Genomic DNA, 15100 nt, shown 5'->3' with positions numbered 1-15100 from the left:
CTTCTACTAAGGAATTATTAGATGTTAGCAGGAAACCTCAATCCCTGACATGATGGGACAGACACTGTTTATAGTTTCTTCCCCAGTTTCCACATTCTTCAGCATTTCAAAGGTAGACTTCTCCTAAAAGAATAATCCGATTTCTTAAAACAAAACCCTGGATCATGAACTCTCCATCAAGCTTTTTTCCATTTTCCCAAAGGGAAGCCAGATTTCATCAAGGAAAACACCCAGCAGCTGGTACTAAAGTATTTGCTGATGAGTGCTCAGTGCTTAGGAAAAAATTTGTAAATCAGGGCCCAAATAATGGCTCAATTGCACTAAAAGACATCTGGAGTGATGCCAGAGGGATCAGTGGAGTTACTTCAGCTACCATCAGTGCTCCAAAGCTAGTTGCTCAGGTGCCCATATATGGATCCAGACCTTGAGCTTAGCACCTCATTTCTGAAGAACTGAAGTACACAAATTTCTGGTGTTTTAAGTGTGACTGTTACTATGCAAGACTCTGTTTCAGAAGTCTGGCATAATAAGTAGGTATACCAGTTTATCCACTCAGGACTGAAAGCTTCAGCCCCAAAGTACAGGGAAAAGCAAAATGAAGACGTTCTTCAAAATTTTTGTTTAGCTGCTATTCTGTTCTTCATGAAACCTAATCTCCTATGATGGCATCTGGAGGCATTATAGGACAAGGAGCAGGAAAGTATTGTGTTAAGTAACAAAGGTAATAGCAACAGAAGGAAAAAAATCTCTTAGCTGCAAAACAGCTTTCATGAAAGATAAAAAACAGAGCACAGCACAATGCAGCTGACAGCGAGTATCTGCTACATGCAGACCATGAGTTCTGAGTTTTGTGTGTATTGCTTTTGGTGTCACTAATTTATTAAAACTGTAAACAGCAGCAAATGTGATAGAGAGATAATAGCAAGTGCTTTGTTGTAGTGCAGCATTTCAAAGGTAGACTTCTCCTAAAAGAATAATCCGATTTCTTAAAACAAAACCCTGGATCATGAACTCTCCATCAAGCTTTTTTCCATTTTCCCAAAGGGAAGCCAGATTTCATCAAGGAAAACACCCAGCAGCTGGTACTAAAGTATTTGCTGATGAGTGCTCAGTGACCCCATGGCACAAAATTAAAGTAGATGCATGAGCTTTTTGTGGAAATGTGGTCATCCCTACATCTAGGACAACACAACAACTTTAGTTCATAGCACACTTTCTTTCACTTTCTAGCAAAAAACTCAAAATTGACTTTATTAAAAAAGAATTATCACTTTACATATCAGTAAGAAGTATCCTGAAATCTGGGGCATTTCTACCTACCAGATTTTCTTTTTTAAAATGCCATTTTTTTCCAAGAGGCTTTACAACCTTCACTATCCTCAGAGCTGACATATCCAAAGCCACTAAGATACCAGGAAGATATTCTTTTACCTCTTTTTCGTTGCCAGTTATCATTTCCCACATCCCATAGTGGCCTTTCTCCTGCCGGAAGAACTGAATGGCTTCTAAGAATGCCTCAACTTCATACGTTGCCTGGTTGAGAAAATCTAGAGAAAACACAAAGTAACATAAAGGATTTACCCATAAATAATCTTTACAAAACTACCATCTTTTTTTGATCCATTTTCCTGTTCCATGTGCATCTAACAGTAATATTTTTAAATGGTTTATTAAACCTGAATGTCTGAAGACCTTGGGCTTTCATTAAGATTTAGAAGCGCAATGTTAACTATGGCACTGCGTGTATGAACTACCACCCCATCTAAGATGATAAATTAAACCAACACCAGCAAATGTTAATATGGAGCACATGATAAGGTAAGAAGCCTTGTCTGTGGTAGACTTCGATAAGGCAGACCTTAACATATGAAAGCTCATCCCTTGCCTTTATGCTGATGAGCAATGTAAGAAGACTTTGACAGTCCATATCAGGATGAAGAGTTGGGAGCTTCTGCTTCTTTAATTTAAGATAGGAATTAAGAATTTGAGATAGTCATAGTCAGCTGATTGTGGAATGTTGTAAGCCCTTGATAAATTGCTAAACCCTGAGTTAACACTCCCCAATAATCTTTTATTTTCTTTTATTCAGGAACTGATGATAAAGATGATTTTTCATGGACAAAGTAAGTACTGTGCTCATACCAATTAAGCACAAAAACTTCTGACAAAATTGTGCTGCTTTCCCTAAATATTTCAAGAATGTTTAACCGCAGCTCCAGAGTATCTGGTTATCATCCACAGCTACTGCTGCTAGATGGTAGCTTTTCCCAAGAACAGGATGGTAGCCTGGGGACACTCTATAGTACTAATGAGACCACAGCACGGAAAAACCTCAGAAGTGGCTGAGCTAGTTTGCTCTTACAAACTCCAGTTGACCAGTCGTGCAACAGAAATCACATCGCAGACAATTTGTTCTTTCCAAACTGCTTCCAACTTCTTTCCAAGAGAGTTGCAGCCAGCACTCTCCCTCACATGAGAGTGTACAAACCCACAACTAATTAAGACTGCAACAGCAGTTACACAGCAGGTCATGATCTGGGGAGAAACAGTCCCTTTGCCTCAAAATGTGGAAAAGCTCCTTAGAGCAATCAGGCTGCTTGACAAACCTGAGTAAGAAAAACCACCACTGAAACACTTCAGGAATTCAAGTGCTGTGTCTCTGCTGTGAAACTGAGCTTCAGGATTATTGTGAGGATTATCTGAAGGGAAAAACAAAGCCACAATGATTTACTGTCCACCCTTCAAGGTTATATACCTCCAGCCTTATCAGCTGAAATCCTGTTCTGTACACATTAAGAAGAAAGGAGGAAAGAATGTTAATTCTCTGAAAGGTAAGTATGCTATTTTAAAAGATACTGATATGTAAAAACTATTGTTATGTGAAGAGTCAGAGTAAATTCTCAAGTCTTGCCTGTCAAGCAAGACATTTCTGGCTTGTGCATGGAACTTCTGGAGAAGCTTTATAGGAGGCTTGCATACATGCCAAGGACAATACAGGTATTATACAAATTATGGGAAACACAAAGGATTAAAACTGCAGTAATGCCTGAAATGTCAGCTACCTCACGCTTTATACAAAACTGGAAGCTACTGAAACATACAATTAATTTCATCAGTGCTTCACTCTGGCTGCTGCTTGAAAACAGCACCGAATAGATTTTATCTAAATGGTAGGCAGTGAGGTTTCAGATCTTCTAAGAGCCCAAATGTCAGAATTTGCCCTTTCAGAGTGTCCCCTGAGCATAATTACTACTTCAGGAAGGTATGTTATACATACTGTGGTGTAGTAAACATTCTCTCAGTGGCACTCTCTAGATACCATCCCAGATTTGCAGGTATTTGGAGGTCCAGAGAGATCACACAATTTCTTCAAGCTCACACGATGATCAAACAAGAGAAAAATAGCCAGGTAAAATCCTAACCATACCTTCACTGCCACCTCCATGATTTATAGCACTTTTAATAGCAAGTCACAAAACAGGATGCTAAAATATCAGTAAAAGAGTTTAAGTCAGGTTGTTCACTGCCAAGAGATAGCAGCTTTAGTGAAAGAATGGAGTATTCCATCTGAGAAACTGGTGGAACACTGCATATGAAAGCTTTCGTCCTCCCAGAATTAAACTCTGAATATTTTGACAAGAAGAGGGCCAGGCTTGGCTGGAGAAAGGGAAAACTGCAGCTCTTGCAGCTCTCTGATCATGACTCAGATGTTTTCCTTCTTCACAGCTGTGCTCCTAACCAAAAGGGACAATAGATCATCCAAAGGGCTGGATCTTGGACCTGCTGAGATGATGATGCACCAGTGCTGACAAGAGTCTGCCCTCTAAGATCATCAAACTCATTTAACTCCATGGTCAAGGGAATATTGGCTGTTCTGACTGTCCTCATTCCATAGAGAAATGGGAAGAAGGTGCTAAAAATCCAAAAGCGATTCGTTTGAATAGTTCATAGGAAAAATATCAAGCTGCAAGTACCATAAAATTCCAATCATGCGTTCTTTCCTATGCCAGTAAACAAGGAGGAAAAAACCACAGTTATGGCAGTCTTACTATAAAAACAGCTCGAAGTAGAAAGGAAGCTTTATCCTTCAAGGCTTCTACAATTGCTTAATTTAGGCAATTTCATTCCCACTTTCCATAGGAGGAAAAGATTGCATCAGCAATAAGGCACTGAACAACTAGATCCAGCAAGCATTGGCCTGTGCAGAAGCTGTTAGGGAGGCACACAAGACAGAGGCACATTCATGGACACGGCTCAAGAAGAAAGAATTGTACCCAAGCTGAAACGAGCTGTGGTACACATCCTCCAAGATTTCAGCAGGGAAGAGACAGAGCTTCTGTAAATCAGATCTAGCAGCTTATGAAAAGGCTAGAGGACCACGGCTGGCTTGGCAGCCAGCTCTGTTATGCCACAGCAAAGCAAGGACAACAATGAATAAGCTGTTGGGATAGCACTGCTTGCGTGCAAGAGTGAAGATGGTGCGTGGGAGATGGAAGCAAACACTGCAGCTGCAAACAGGGCAGGTGGAAAACCCCAGTGGTATCAGGAGTAATTATTCCTGATAGAGCAGAAGAAAGAACGATGCGTGCTTCACTCTCCTTAATGCCCCTGCAAGGGCTTCCCCTTCAACAAATCTGGCTGGCACCTATCATGAGTGATGCATCTATCACCACTGCTTATAGAAAATGGAACTTGTTAGGGGAGCTTGGTGCAGTTGTGGTTGTAGGTCATCCTTAACCAACTCCCATACAAAGCCATAAAATTTACTGAATGTCCTCCAGCAAAAAGTCAGTGAGGCTTTACCTAGACTGATGTTACGTGCTTAATCCAGGCTGGTCTGCACTTGAAAAAATTACCCAAGCATACTACACCAGGTGCAGAAGTGTTAACTTAGAGTGCCTCATTCCTAATTTCAGCTGTATTCAATTTTTTGACTGCTGTGGGACTTGCAGTCTCCTAACAAGGTGCTCCAGGCAATGAGCTGCAGCTCCTTCTCTGTCACTTGGCAGGTGAGTATTTGGTCGTACAGGCGAGGGATGAGGAAATCTTCAGTCCCAAGTTCCTATGTGCTCTCCCACCCAAGGCAGGACAGCTGCACCCTTGTTTGAAGACGGACATGTTGCTGGCACATTGCTTAAAAGCCTCTTGGGAAAAGCTATCTGAACAATTTTTCTGACTCACTAACATTTCCTCTGTGTATCTAAAGGCAGCAGTGGAAACTAACTGCCCTCGTGATTTTGGTCTTGTCTACAGCCGTAGACTGACTGGTCTTAGATCAATCAAAACACTGAAGACCTCTGTGCAAAAACTTCTATAAATAGGCATCATTACCAGAGAGGATGAGTGCCACAGAAATCACTGCCTCTAGCTAAAATGGTGGATTTTCAGCAAATCCAAATAATATGAAATCTGTAGTTGAATATTTCAGTTCAGATTCTGTATCTGTATATACTGCAGACTGCTGAATTGGGTCTCTTGCTGTGCTTTGTAACAGAAAGATCAAAAGCAGCTGATGTTCAACTGCTTAGTTGATTATTTTGCTTAATTGCAACACATGCCTCTTTAACATTACATATACTAACCTGCCATGCTAGCTGTTAAAAAGTGAGTATTTCAATAGCCATATTGAATGGCTATATCAATATCCGTATCAATATTTGTGTGCCCCTCTGAACAATAACTGTCATGAATGAAACTATTCAAACTCACTACTGCAGCATGAAAGAGGCTGAAATGGGCATCAAACAACAGGAATCCCGATTGGTGCTTGAAGACACATGGCATAACATTTACCCCCTTAACAAATGCAACGGTGACAGTTAAGTCTTCATATAAGTTTCAGCACAGCTCATTTCTGTTACTGCTCATGCAACTGCATGGAAAAGTCTGTGTTTGGGAAGACCAGGGAAATGTTTCTCCAGCTCTCGTGGGACTTCAGACAGCGAGAATTTTCCACCTCCCAGAACTGATGGGGTGGTTTGCTCTACTGAGACACCAGTGGTTCCCTTCTGTGTCTTGGTTAATGCTAAAAATTGGGACTCACTGATTTTTGCACACAGCAACCACACTACTGTATCAAACTGTTTGAAGAGCTGAGTAACTGCAGTCAGTATGTTTTATGATGTTTAAAAACTGAGTATGTCATTCTTCAAGACAAACTGAGTGCCCCTACTGCAATACACTAAACGTCCTTCCCCATATGGGCTTTTCTTACAATAAATTTATTACTTTTATTTGTAATAGTAGTGAAGGGATTGACTGTGGACAAAGTGCTTTACCAAAGCAAGCTAAAACACTGAGAGTAATCTAAGCTTTTTGGCTGACATTTCACAAAAGGCTGAGGCCCAAAGACTTAAATGAACAAGTGTTAAAACAGAATCCAGAAGTCTGAGCTCACAGAGCACGGGTTTTAATTAAAGAAATGCTGATTCTGACATAACACACATCAGCTGACTACCAAAACTCAGAAGTAATCCACCCTGGGTTCATCTGTTTCCTGCAGCTCTCACATCTGTGTATATGTTACTGAGCTGGAGAGCTGCCTACAGTTTTGTTAATGATTTTGCATTCAGTGAATATTATTTTCCATACAGTCCCTGAATTCGTTCTGCAGGTAACTATAATTGATATTAAAGCAATCTGGCATTCAACTATGGCTGTATTTATAAGAGATGATCATGTAAAGGCCCATAGATGTGAAGGTAGCCTTGCCTGGCTCTTGCCTACCATCTTCAATAATTGCAGCTTTGGTCAAATGTCTCTTTCCAACGTAAGTTGCTAACAACTTGCTATACTTTGTAGTTCCCTCCTACAAGACAGCAGGGACCATGAGTACCTCCTCAAGTCTTCAAAAACCAAAGGCTGACTTTGGTTAAAGAGTAGGGAAGGCAGGAAGACAGCCACTGGAAGGAAATTAATATGGTAATTTAGTAGAAACTACATTTAATCTTATGTGATCTCACAGTAATATTTCCTTGCTTCTTTATCTAATTGGTGGAAAACTGGCTCAGGTGAAGGCAGCACCAAAACATCTGCTTTGCAGCTCTTTCTTCTTGATCACCTTATATAGCATTTTTCTGGGACAAAAGTCTCTGTACAGATATTGGTGAAGGGGTTTCCTTCTTGTGATGCTACAAGTAGTAGTAGGAGGTGGATAAAGCTGAAAATTATTTTTATGTGTCTTATATTTGATTTTAGCAGTCTCAAAAGATGGTGCTTCCACCATTTACTATTTCCACTGGGCACTGCTACTCTCAGTGGAAGAGATTTCATGCTAGGAAATGCAAATTACATTTTTCTCAATTTTCTTATCCTTCCAAGTCATCCTTTTCTCACCTTGGCATCTGTTTCTTTCAAACATATCTAGACTGTTGTTTTTCCTCTGCTTTCCTTTATATATACTCTTTGATTTAAAAATACCAAAAAATTTAGTTCTTAGGAGGCTGCTGAAAGAAAAGGCTGCTATTTTAAAAATCTATGGTGTCTTAACCATATAAATACATAGGACATTTCCATCTCTTGTACTGGTACTTCAAAGAAAGTTACTGCACACTGCCAGCCATCAAAGGATTTGGGGTGAATGCAGCTGCAGAACATCAGCTAGATGTTCCTGCAGTTAAGGAACCATTCTGCCAACCTCTCAACACCACAGTTATGGGATGTCTATCAAATAAAATAAATGAAGAACAACTTCCCTTTCTACAAGTGATCTTTGTAGCACGTTTCCTGCAATAGCATTTTTTTCTAGCATTTCTGGTAATACCTGCCTGTGAATTATTTGCTGTGGGTAGGGGCTGCAGTGATTATTGTCCATTGCTCACATAGTTTCTGGTTAATGATGAGCAGCTTTCTACTATAGGGTGTATGAGTAATATCATCACACAGACAGGACATAGAGAATGGCTAAGAGAGGGCAAGACTATCTGATCATGTTATCATATGACAAAAAGCTACCACCTGAGTTCCCAGCACATTTTAAGAGCTATTGTTTGTAAGGTATTTCAGAAGGTTGGTAAGAAAAGGCAGCGCCATCAACTCCAAAAATAAGGTTCTGAAAATTATTATCTGCAAAAAATAAGCAAACAGTCCCAACCCAAAGACGGTGGCAGTTCGGAAAATGAGAGTGAACCTGGGGAGATGAGGACAGCTTGGGAACTGGACCTCAGGAAAAGATAGTTTGCCCAGTAGCATGACTACAGCATCTCTGGAATGATCCTCTGAATAAAAGGACACACAGTTTACTTTTGCAGGATGGAGTCCTGTCATATTATTATCCAATTATTACTTGGATAATCCAAATGGATTATCCAAATCCATCATTATTATCCAAAGAATGAAGTATAATGTACTGGATCTGAGAAGCATCAACCTTATAGCTCAGATGTTTTCCGGAGAGCGATGTACTATCCTATTATGCATAGATCATGTGGTATGAAGCTGCTAACCACTAACAGAAGCTAGATGAGGTCATTTCCAAACAGGATACAACCCTGCAATAATACACTGTATTTATAGTAAATACAGTTTTACAGTGCAAGTTCCCTCCAAGACCATCAAACCAACATTCTGCTGGTTTAACTATTTGCTTTGCAGCTCATAATGCCTGTATTAAAGCTATTCAAAGCAGTACAAGACAGATGACAGGGAACCTCCCTCTGCTGCAACCAGCAGCTTTACGTTTCGCAATCTAAAACATAAGTACACAATATAAACACAAAGAATCACAATATCATTTATCAGTGACAATTTCCAAACGCTTTCCAAATTAGCTACCATATTCCTGGTGCAGGTGAGAATTTTTCTGCTGCTGAACTTTGAAGTTGGAGCCTGAATACAACCTTAAACCCCCAGAAATTAGTATCTTCACAGCTCCTAAAATAGGCTCGGGTGATGGGCACAACACAGTGGCTCTTCTGCACTACCCCATGCTTGGTAATTTATAAGAAAAAGGAGAAGCAGCTCAAGGCACGGAGGTGATAAGAGATACACAGACTGAAATCACAGTTAGGATTTTAACATGTTAATCATGATGTTTCAGAATGAATGTAGCTCCTACACACTGAAAATCCTCACTGGTATAGGCAAGCATACTTACTGGAAAAGCAAAAGCCACACTGATTGAAAGAACTGATGCTGTAGAGCAAAAACATCCCAGAAAGAGGAAAACCAGCCTTATTCTGAGTAAAATATTCTAAATTATATAAAAGCTTTCTAAGTTGTGTCCTAAAATATTCATATATTTCGTAGCACCCCACAAGACTCATCAAAGATATTTATAGCAAAATGGTTTTGAACGTTATGACTGCATTCATGTTTCTAAGCAAGTTTTCACATCAGTTTTGAAAAGTCTATTTGCATATCAGATATCTGGTAAAAGACCACTGGTCCCAGTCACTCATGTAGATCACAGGAGATCTGATCTTATTAACCATAAAGTGATTTAATTAGTCAAAGTGCAGCAGCTGCAGTGAGAGGACGCAACACACAAATCCCGAATTTGAGTCAGGCAGTCAAAGGCCTGAATATTCTGTCTTCATTCGTACCTTTTCCCACCCTAAATAATCATGTAAACTTTCAGAAAAGTCTTGCTTTCGTCCCAGTGCAGAAGTACATTTTTCTTTAATGTCAAAAAAAGCTATTTCCTCCTCAGTTCTATTTTACTTGGTTCTTCCGAATGTCATCTGAAAAAGGCAACAAAAAATCTTTCTCCTCAGCTGCTCTCTCCAGAGAAAAAAAGCCACCCTGTTTGTAACATGAAGACTCAGAAATCTTTCCAAAGTCCTATTTGGACTTGTGACAGCTGCTTTCCTCTATGGAGATATGCATCCTTGAGCTTAAGTATTTAATGTAATCTTTTCAACCTTTATCAACACCTCAGTAACTATTCTGAATTATAGTCCAAGCGTTCGTAAGCCCTACGTGTACTATACTCAGGTAACATAGGCAAGCTAGAAATAATTATGAGACAAACAACTGCCAGCTAAACTTACAGTTGAAAAAGGAAATGTGGACACAGCTAATAGCAACGCTAAAAGACAGAGATGGAGAAAAAAGAATCTGAAGCTGTCGTGACATAGCCAGGCTGTGACAGAATGCCCCGCATGACCTTAGAAGTACATTTTGTATTTGTCTCTTACCTAAAGTATTTCTTTATTGTACTTCTTTAATGTATTTATTTCTGTAATTTTTTGTGTTATTTACGGTGAAACTGGAGATGACAGGATATGGTTTTTAAAGTACGTTAGCTTCCTGTGTCATGAGGTTGATCATCAAGATAAGGATGTGAAATCTAACCAGATGAAAGAAAACAAAATCATGAAGTGAATCTCCACATCTCTCAGAATTAGCTAGTTGTATTTTCCTTCTTTCCACACGGATTTCCCTCTACCCGAGCACCAAGTGGCCAGGCTTCTTCACTTTTAAAAGCAAATACTAAGTGAAAACACAGTAGCTGGTAACCTTGTACAGGAAATGAGAAGACCTCCTAAAATACTGGAAAATTAAAAAAGCATTCGGAAGAATATTCATGCAGATTTTCAAGGCATAAAACCATAAAGGATTAAAAACAAGGCCAAGTACAAGGTCCTGCACCTGGGTCAGGGAAACCCCAAGCACAGCTACAGGCTGGGCAGAGGCTGGATTGAGAGCAGCTCTGAGGAGCAGGACTTGGCGGGTTGGTTGACGAGAAACTCCACATGAGCCAGCAGCGTGCGCTCGCAGCCTGCAGCCAGAAAGCCAACCGTGTGCTGGGCTGCATCAAGAGGAGCGTGACCAGCAGGTCAAGGGAGGGCATGCTCCCCCTCTACTCTGCTCTCGTGACCCCCCACCTGCAGTACTGCATTCAGATCTGGGGCCCCCAACACAAAAGGGATGTGGACCTGCTCGAGCAAGTCCAGAGGGGGGGCCATGAAGATGACAAGTGGGTGGAGCACCTCTCCTGCGAAGAAAGGCTGGAAGAGTTAGGGTTGTTCAGCCTGAAGAAGAGAAGGCTCCAGGGAGACCTCAGAGCAGCCTTCCAATATGTAAAGGGGCCAACAAGAAATCTGGAGAGGGACTTTTTACAAGGGCGTGTACTGATAGGACAAGAGGGAATGGCATTAAGCTAAAAGAGAATAGATTTAGATTAGATATTAGGAAGAAACTCATCACTAAAGCGGTGCTGAGACTTTGGAACAGGTTGCCCAGGGAAGCTGTGGATGCCCCATCCCTGGCAGTGTTCAAGCAACCTGGTGTAGCGGAAGGTGTCTCTGCCTGTGGCAGGGGGTTGGAACTAGATGATCTTTAAGGTCCCTCCCACCCAAACTATGCTATGATTCTATGCTCATCAAGAGCTATCACTAGGTTGTATTACTCTACATCACATTATTTTACTATTGACTCCTCTGTATCTGTTGGCTTGTTTTTCTGCAAAGAACATTTTTTGACACGTTATGTATCTAGAGACTTCCCCTCAATGTTATCTTTCTATATGCATGTTCATGTCATTTAACTAATTTAACTCACCCTTTCATTTCTCATACTCATTGATTAAAGCCACAAAGCTTTGAAATCAGCATATATGCCTGTTATAATGTTTTATATCCTATGCTTAGGAATAAATTCAATGAGAAATGAATAGTGGCATTTCAAGCTGCACACAACATTCTCTAATGCAGCCCACTGAAGTCCTTCATTACAAAGCTGTTGGTAAAGAATGGGCAGTTTGGAGGGAAGGAAGTTTTTTGATGGAGCTTTTGAGATAATGGCCACAATTACACAGTAGCACCTCTGTAATGAGTATGCAAATTTACAGTCATCTTTTTTTCTTCCTGGGAGAAAAGTTACACAGCCGTTAATTTTCACAGGAGAAGTGTCATACACTGAATGGTGAAAAGCAATTTTGAAATGTTGCTTTTCCATTTAACTTGAACTCAGACAGTAAAGGGACTCAAATGCAAGCATGGCTTATATTTGATTTGCCAAATCTCATTACATCCTTCTGCACCTGCCCCCACTGATAGCAGGTTCAGACCTACATTCCCCCCAGCAGTAACTCTGAAACCCTCATGTCTCTTTGATAGCTGGCTCAGACCAATGGTCCTTCCAGTACTGGTCCCAGTCCTATAATGTCTCTGGTCACTAGCACAGACAACTCCTCCCCTACTTGCCAGATAGTCCAATTTGAAGTTTGCTAGTGAGTGAAGCCTATGTACATGCATGGCTAGTGGAAGCTTGTTAGGGAAGCAGTATGGTCTCATCAGATAATGGCCCTGCACCTATGGGACCCTGTGCCCTGTGGTCCCTTCTCCTATTGCTGGGACTGGGACCTCTCACACACATACCTCCAGGTGCTAGCACCTCAAACCTGTGGCGCTTCTATGAGCCCACGGCTCCTTCTCTACTTGCTGGAACTTAGGACCCCAACATACACACTGAAAAGCACACTCACCCTAGAAAGTAGTTAGAAGTGGAGTTTAGTAAGAAGTCAAGACAAACCATGGTGATGAAGTGTGGGTCAAGCATACTGACCAGCCTCTTATTTACACCCAACTGACCTCATTTATGCCCTTTTCCCCTCTGTTATCTGACACTTGTTCCTCTCCACTCCACTTTGATGCTTCCCTTTTCCTGCCTTTGGTCCTTTCCCTAAATACCCCATAATAAATCTCACATATTCCAGCCTCCTGGAAAATAATACGCTTTATACAATCTCCAAATGCTCTTCACCTCCATCCCATGGGTCGAATACCCGCTTACACAACTGCCCTGTAGACTGCCTGGCAGTTGGGGATTGCCACTGGTGGCCCACCTGGGTGAGTTTCATAAACTGAGCCCCCTCCTCTGAGAACTGGAGCAGCCAGGTCAGGGTCTCCTCTGCATCTACCAGTTTGTCTCGGTTCCTCTACTGCTCCCTGGGAACTTGTGTTTTCATTAATCATCCCTCCCTGAATCACATGACCTCAAAGCTTAAAACCCAAAAAGCATTTGATCCCTTCCCCAAATCCTGAGGCATCACAAAAGCCAACCTGCAAAGCACAAAGCGGGAGTTGCCCAGATGAATCATGGAACTGGGATGATTTCTGTACACAGATTAATCCATCAAGCAACTTTCAGAGTGACGGTAATTCAGAGAGTCTCAGCGGATGCATCTGGTTGTGCTGGAATATTTTTAAAGCCATGACCAATCAGGTCCTGATTGGCTTAGCTCATTGTAAAGGCTTTAAATATGCTTTACTTAAACTATATTAAAGAAGGGTGCAAAAAATCTACACGTTCCATTTATATGAAGGAAATCACTGGCCCTTCAAACCCTTATCAAGTAGTATAAACGATAAACACAACAGGAAAATTGGTGGGGAAGGTAGTGGTGGTGGGGGAGCAGAGGAGGAAGAACAACCTCCAATACATACATCTGAATCATATTTAGAAGTGGAGACACTAAATCCAAATGCTTTTGTAATTATTCTCCCGACCATGAGTTCTGACCAGAAAACCCAGAAACACACGCTGGACCAGTTAAAACAGAGTGACTCTAAAAAGAGGAAAGAGCTGAACGCCAGAGCAGCTCCCATTGTATGACCACATGCCAATTCATTCCAGTTTTCTGTTCCGCTAGAGACCCTATTTAATTCTGCTTCCTGGGAGAAAACAGACTTTAACCAAAAACTCCTCCAAGTTTTTGGCTAAAGGCCAGTGTGATACATTACTTTCTAGAAGTGGCAAATTATAGAAAAGACAGAAAGGCAAATTCTGATCAGACATTAGATCTGTATTTCTCCTGCCCTTGCCAAATCTACCCTGGCAAAGGTTAACTCAGTGCTTTTTAGAAGAGATGGGGCAAGTGCTGCCTTGGCTGGTACTCCTTATCCCTCTGAATTATATTCCACAGTCAAACTCAAAGGATTTTTCACATTTCTTTTCACTTTTCAATTTTACTTAATAAAAGAGCTCAGTCAAATTTTGTATCATGAGCCTTATTATCCATTGTATTTCTGCACATGCCTATAACTTTGTCAGACTGTTTGGGTATCTGTTTTTATAGGCAGAATTCTTTGCAAATAAGGCTTTTAAAACTATTAATAAAGTAACAACATGTATGAGAATGAATATAAATCAATATGAAGTCCTTGAAAAAAGCCCTTGAAATTCACTCCAAGGGCAGAGTTAATGTTACTGGGGTGCTTGTTGGTGATAATTTTTCTGCTTGCAGCACCTAGGTTTATAGAAGATAGTTTAACTCCAAGAAATCCAGAAAATAATTGCTCCCATTTTTCTAGCTGCATTTCCTAGGTCTTAATCCAGACTGTGTTTACCTACCAGTCAGCCTGTTGAGCAGAAATAACAGGACAGAAAGTATAAGCCTTGATGAAAGCACTCCAGTGTCATTAAGCACTCCAGTGTCACTAAGCATCTTTGGTCAGATAAAAACTTGACCACAGAAAAGGCTGAGAGGAATAAATCCTGGAACAGATGCATAAATAAGCAATAGCTGAGCCATATGAAATATAACAAAACACAGACTCACAGGCACTGGAGATGGAAAAGACCTATTTAAGTCATCTAGTCCCAGCTTCTGCCAATGCGGAATCGGCCCCTAGAGTGATGTGCTGAACTTTAAGCAAAAATAAGGCTGCCAAAAGCTTTGTAAAGCCTGTTACACTTGCTCCAGAAGAGAGAAATGAAAAACCCAAACCTAATGAACAGGCGTCAAGTCAAGTCATGGAGGACTAACAGTGCCAGGAAAACTTGATTGTATCCCCATCTCCTTACCAAACCTCAGTGAGGAGCAAAGGCGTGGCTCCAGAACACTTTAATACTGTATGACCACCTCAGCTGAAACCAAGCTAATCAGAACTGAAAATCAGAGGCTGGCCTTGCCCTCAGGCATGCTATGGGAATTCAGGTTACTCCGGCAGCTATGTAAAGAATATTTATTGAAACTCAAGATATTTGGAAGTTGCCAAGTGAAGGTGTGTTCTGCCTCCAACCCATGTTAACCTAGCCATGAAACAGTCTTTATAGTACCCGTGACTGGGTGTTTGCCTGCTGGGTGTTCTAGCCCTCAGCCTCTCCACACCTACACGGTAATATACCGTAATGTCTGTTTTCACTATGGGAATGG

At 41.0% G+C, this 15100-nt stretch overlaps 1 protein-coding gene across 1 annotated transcript in view; it reads right to left on the bottom strand.

Annotated features, from left to right (window-relative positions):
• Positions 1-15100, bottom strand: part of FAM129A (family with sequence similarity 129, member A) — a gene marked incomplete at both ends in the record, with an annotated part of 34373 nt that overhangs the window by 14115 nt on the left and 5158 nt on the right. The window contains one exon of the mRNA XM_010011503.1: positions 1432-1547. Coding sequence (XP_010009805.1) covers positions 1432-1547 — 116 coding nt within the window. The remainder of the gene's footprint in view (positions 1-1431; positions 1548-15100) is intronic.

This window comes from Nestor notabilis, unplaced genomic scaffold (genome assembly GCF_000696875.1).
Source record: "Nestor notabilis isolate BGI_N333 unplaced genomic scaffold, ASM69687v1 scaffold14060, whole genome shotgun sequence".
In the NCBI taxonomy this organism is placed as follows: domain Eukaryota; kingdom Metazoa; phylum Chordata; class Aves; order Psittaciformes; family Psittacidae; genus Nestor; species Nestor notabilis.
The sequence above is the reverse complement of the archived record's forward strand: the minus strand, read 5'-3'. Positions and strand labels throughout refer to the sequence as shown.